The sequence below is a fragment of the Anguilla anguilla genome, chromosome 2, assembly GCF_013347855.1.
Source record: "Anguilla anguilla isolate fAngAng1 chromosome 2, fAngAng1.pri, whole genome shotgun sequence".
NCBI classification, from domain to species: Eukaryota; Metazoa; Chordata; class Actinopteri; order Anguilliformes; family Anguillidae; genus Anguilla; species Anguilla anguilla.
In genome coordinates, this window is record NC_049202.1 from 64,578,894 (window position 1) to 64,584,477 (window position 5,584).

Below are 5,584 nucleotides of genomic sequence, written 5' to 3' on the forward strand. Positions count from 1 at the left end.
GACGTAAAACGTCTAATTAATGACAATTAGTGTCTAATTAAGAACAATTAGAAGTTCATTATAATACAGAGCTCGTTGCTATGGTTTGAACAAAAAACTGCATACACGGTGTGTTCCCCAGGATTAGGGTTTACAAACACTGGCTTGGATCATGTTTCCTGCCCATTCTGAAGTTTAGTCGAACATCAATTATATCCCTTTACAGTGTAGTTGCAGCCATAATTTGTTGTTTGGTTATTTGCATTCACAAGCAGGCGTTCCTAAGTGCCCACTGTGTGTATGTTGTAATTTTGAAAATCTTGTTATTTTCTAACACAAGATATCGTCCAATACTGCAGATTCACAGATGATAAAGCAATCCGCACTCTGTACAATATTAAAATATGGCCTTCTCTTTCAACATTAATTCTGAGCCATACTAATGATTGGCAGTGAGCACTGTTTTAACAATTATTTTTACTATCATGTTATACAACGCTTCTTTGAAATTCAAAACAGAATGTGAAAAAGAAGAATAGATTCAGTTTTGCATTTGTCCTATGATGTCTATTTTCAGATGTGTTAAACAAATTAAAGCCGGTCTGCCTGCTTCAGGGTCCATGAGAGTCAGCAGCTGTGTTTGAGTCACGCATGGCTTCTCACGACCCCCTTTCCCCTTTCCTTGCTCCTGCCACTTCTTTCCCTTTCCCTCACTGGGTTTGTTTGCTTCCTCCATCCCTTTAATAAAAGCTGAGAATCTGCATTTTAACCACACGTGCTTTAACCCAATTGCTTGATGAAATCTAAAATTGTGAAGTACCAAATCAAGAAAAAAAATAAAATAATAATAATTCCAAAGCATTATGGAGGGCACTGTATAAAAAAGAATGGGATTTCTAAAGGAAGTCAGCTAAACAGTTGAGGAGGATTCAGATCGTTATCCCCTCACAATAAACATTTGCCACAATGGCTCTGTATTAGTGCTCGGAAATTAGGAAATTCTTTATGATTTAGAAAAAAAAAAGTTTTCCAAAATTAAAAGAAAAGGCTAGACTCAGAGCTCGTCCTGTGACCACCCAAGCCTCTTGGTCCACAGAACCCCAGAGCCAGGTCCAGCCAGCAGAGTGCTGACTCACACCCAAGGAGGAGAACAAGCAGCTGCACGAAGGGCTAGCCAGGATGCCTGAAGTTTTGCTATTTTGCCACCATGTGAATGCATAGGCCATAAATCATTGGGCAGCCATCTTGGTAGGCTCAAGTAAAAGGTCCAGTGACCATGGCTTTAACTAGCAAGGGGCGAGAACTGAGCACAGGGGGCTGAGAGGTGGATCCACAGGTTGACATTACATGACCAAAAAAATAGTTACACAAACGATTCCTTGCTCAGGAATTGTTTGAGAGCCTCCTAGCTCCTAGTTTCTTGATGGATAATTTAAGGGGTTAAAATGTACTTAAAGACATCGTAGGAATGTACGCGTCAGTCAAGGACTTTGGAAATGAATCACAAATAAATTAAGCGATTGAAATGCACCCAGGTTGACCACACAATTCCACACATTTTTGACCCATTCAGCCTTCCATACTGGGAAAGGAGGCAAGGAAAGAAAGCAAAGATGTAAGAAAAGGACAGGACAAAACGCATGAACCAAAGTACAAAATGATATCAAAGAAAAGCTCGCATTTGCAGAACAATCAACCAAAGTCAACCAAAATCCAAATGGCAGACTTGTAATGCAGGAATTAACTGAACATCAGCCTTGACTCAAGCTGCTGCCCTATGTTATTTAACATTCACATTATTTAATTGTTTTGGAACAATCTGCAGCTCCTGGACTCAACACAACATTTTTATTACACGCAAATGGACCTGGATCTGATGCTAACGCTTGCATTATCTTTCCGTCAATTTGATTGGTTAGAGCTTGCCAAAGTTTGTGAATTGTTTGACTCACTGGCAAATAAATAAGATACGGTACAACGCATTTTTACTTCTCACCACAACCAGAGCCGTGCAGTTGTGAAGAATCATCAAACGAAGGGTCAAGATGACTGTAAGTACCGAGGATTTTTTGTTGATTAAAAAAATTACATGTAATAATTGAATGCTGTAAGTGATGGGCATGAAAGTTTCAGATCAGTTTGTTGTGTACCTTAGACAATAAGAACAGCTCAAACAAATAGCTCAGTATTAAAAGCACATATATAGTACTGTGTCAACTAGCTTCCTACCAGTCTACTCATGGTTTGTATGCACACTGGGCTGATTGCATTTATGTTATATCATTTGATATGTCACAGGCATATCATTTTGTTTTATTTTCAGCAGTTAAAGTGTATATACTAGTTGTGCAGATGTTTATGAGCAAATACAAATTCAATAATTAATAATTGCAATATTAAGCTTCAGTCTTATTTCTGATCAGATACATCTCATGACTGCCTCTTCATAAGCTTGTGTATCTCAACATGGAAAACACAGACATATGGTTGTCTCAGCCATAGAACGCATGCATGAAAAGTGTGTTTGTCAGATATCCTTGTTTCAATTATCCCAAACCACACAACAATGCTGCTTCAGAGTGTGGTAGTTCATTCCAATGCAGATGCCTGAGAGCTCGCTGGAGGTAACAAGGAACCAAATAAAGAATATTTAATGAAATGTTTTGTTGCTCTGATACATTAGCAGATGGAAGTTTGATAGTCCAACAAATACAATAAATCTTTATTTAGTTCTTGGAGGACACATTGAGGGACGGATCCCTTGGGATCCAGGACAGCTGAGCTTAGAACACCTGATGTGGGAAACAGTTTGTAAGATCAAAAAGACTTTGAAAAAGGGCAACAGTTCCTTTACCTGTTTTAAAGAGCTGGGTTTAAAAAAAAAAAAACTTGTTTCAGTTCAGTGTTCATCCTGAGTAATGAAAACCCTTACTAAGTTAACCTAAACCCATGTTATGTATATTCAGATAAAATCTTAATGACTTCATCTCTACTAACAGGTGGCACTAAATCGCTGTGCCTCATGGCCATTAGCGCCATAATTTAAACCAATTGTAATTGTCGTGAGTGCTACACATTTTGATTGGTCACAACCAGTCACCGGTCTGTAAGTGGCAGATAATGGGGGGGGGGATTATCTTCATCTTATCATTGAAATACTCTTAAAATGACATGTGGAGGACACTTCCAGAACAGATATAGTATAATGTAGCATGACTGATGTATATTATTCAGCTAATTGTTTGAAAGTTCATCAATCACAAAAGAGCCCCAAGCTGTGTGTCACTAACCCCAGCTCTGCCTGTAGTGTAGAGGTAGTGTACAGAATACAGAAAAATTTGCTTGTTTTCATGTTGCACATATAATGCATTAATATGAAAGTGGTTCGTATCGATAGAAAGCCTTCATGTATTTACCATACCCTGTCCGTTATGAACTCCTTTGTTTTAAACAGAATGTGGAGCTGAAAAACTTGCCCTTCGGACCAGGAAATGACCTGCTGATCAAAGGTACCCCTAACGCCAATGCAAAATGGTGAGTCATTGCTGCCTCAGCCTCTGAGCCTGTTTATGCGACGGTCTTCGTCCATCCGTCTTTTTAAAACGTCAGTGTGGGCCACGTCCTATACTCACATTGTGCATTCTAATTGGTTGCCCTCCCTTGCACAATTCTGTTTCTCTCCCAGTTTCTCAGTCAACGTGGGCCACTCTGACAGTGAAGTTGGGCTGCACATATCCGTGCGCTTCGACGCAGAAGGTGAAGTCAACACCATCGTCTTGAACTCCAAGCAGGGTGACGTTTGGAAAGACGAGCAGAGGGCGGCATCATTCCCCTTTAAGGAAGGGAAGGAGTTTCAGGTGAGGCCTGAGGCACACAGGCTCTAACAGGAGCCTTCGTCCAGTCCGATGTACTCTCCTTAAACGGATCAGCCGCCAACTGCTAAATTGAAAGCACTTCCATAATACGTTATGATGAGAGGCTTCAACCAGAAATCAGTAGCCGCCTGTGGCACACGAGCCTGCCACAGGCCACCGAAGTGGCTTTCCAAAGGGCCCTCCAGCACAGGGAGATGATGTTTAAACAGTGCACGTTTATTTATGAGGGTGGGAAGATGTTACAGCCAAGGAGCAGATGTAAACCACTGTCATGACAGTGAGGCGCTCTCCCTTGTGTGAGTGGGGACGTCAGATTTAACCTGTGCTCACTGATCACCTGAGCACATGTGCAGCCACCCCTGTTCCTGGGTCCAATTACCCTGACCAATTATCTAACCAATTATCTAATTAGCCAGGTCTAATTAGCTTGACCCAGGGCAGGTGTGGCTGTTTAAGCCAGCCATCCCCACACCACGCCGCCATTCCATGGATAACTGCCCTTCACAATCCTGCATGCAAGAGATACTGACCCTTTTAGGAGGAGGGAAGAAATGATATACCTCACTGCAGGAAAAATATTTCAGCTGAATCATTTAGCACAGTGCTTGGTTATGAGAACCTCCAGTGACTGTCCTCATGTACGCTTGTACATTTCTTCCAGTGTTATGTTTTTTATTCATTGATTATACAAAATAAATTGCAGAAAATAGCTAGAGGTAAATATGCACGTGATACAAATGTGGACCATGACCAAATAATGAAATATTTTAATACTTATTTGTAGATCTTGTGAGTTTATTACATTGTTTTTTACTGCAGTCGTAGCGTATTCTGAGTGAATGTTAATTTTCATTGTTGGTAACTTGTCTCCTGGCTTCTCTCTCCATCCCTCTTTTTAACTTTCCTACAATCATTTCTTCTGTCTTCCAGATGACCATTACCAACGGCAGTAGTGAATTCTTGGTTAACCTACATGATGGTCAAATCATTCATTTTCCCAACCGTCTGGCTAACAAGACATACGAATATGTTTTTGTCCGGGGAGATGTCAAAGTCGATCGCCTACAAGTAAATTAAACACAAATCAGAAGGTGCAAGACATCCCCTTTCTGGCTACTGATTGGCTGCTCTGCTTCCTCCGTCTTTCCTACAGCCATGGTTAGGCTGCATTTTGTCTGCCCCTCCTGAACATCAATGCATTTTATTTTGTGCCTTTGCACCATTGCTTTGGTGTCTGTGCAAATGTACTGAGTATGAGAATCATTCCAGCTTTGACAATAAAAAAATTAGCTTGAGCAAATCTTGCTGCCTGTGTGTTAAGGTTCATTACGGGTGTGTGGGGGTGTATAATACTTTCTATATTTTGTGCATGTACCTACTTTAAGGGTCACAAATTCAACTTTTCAATTCAGACTTGTTTTCCAGTATTACCTAGGCCAGTCAGTAGTGTTTCTAGTGGATGGTTAATACAAAATTAATGTCACGCATTGTCCAGTTAGGTAGTTTCATAGCTTGTTTAATATAATAGGAATAATGTTGATGCACCAGGGACCTGAACTTGCATCTCACTGTTCACAGCTACACTTAGATAAGCAGTGGCCACATGGGCAAGCACAGACAAAGGTACATTTGATTTATTATATACGAGTCATGTATAAGACAGCTATTGTACTGGGTCTAAAATAAAATGAGACTACATGAGTAGTCCTATCTGCTGTGTTCTGCACACA

The 5,584-nt window shown here is 40.5% G+C and overlaps 1 protein-coding gene across 2 annotated transcripts; it reads left to right on the top strand.

The window, feature by feature from the left end:
* Positions 1-1,972: 1,972 nt before the first annotated feature.
* LOC118221411 (galactose-binding lectin l-1-like) lies at positions 1,973-5,154 on the top strand. Of its 2 annotated transcripts, none has more exons than XM_035406460.1 (4): positions 1,973-2,030; positions 3,434-3,513; positions 3,665-3,836; positions 4,785-5,154. In XM_035406460.1, exons 1-4 carry the CDS (start codon positions 2,025-2,027, stop codon positions 4,929-4,931), a joined length of 405 nt encoding a protein of 134 aa, XP_035262351.1. In that variant the 5' UTR covers positions 1,973-2,024; the 3' UTR covers positions 4,932-5,154. The 2 variants fall into 2 exon arrangements, with proteins under 2 accessions (XP_035262351.1, XP_035262350.1); XM_035406459.1 differs by lacking the exon at positions 1,973-2,030 and adding an exon at positions 3,132-3,293.
* Positions 5,155-5,584: the final 430 nt, after the last annotated feature.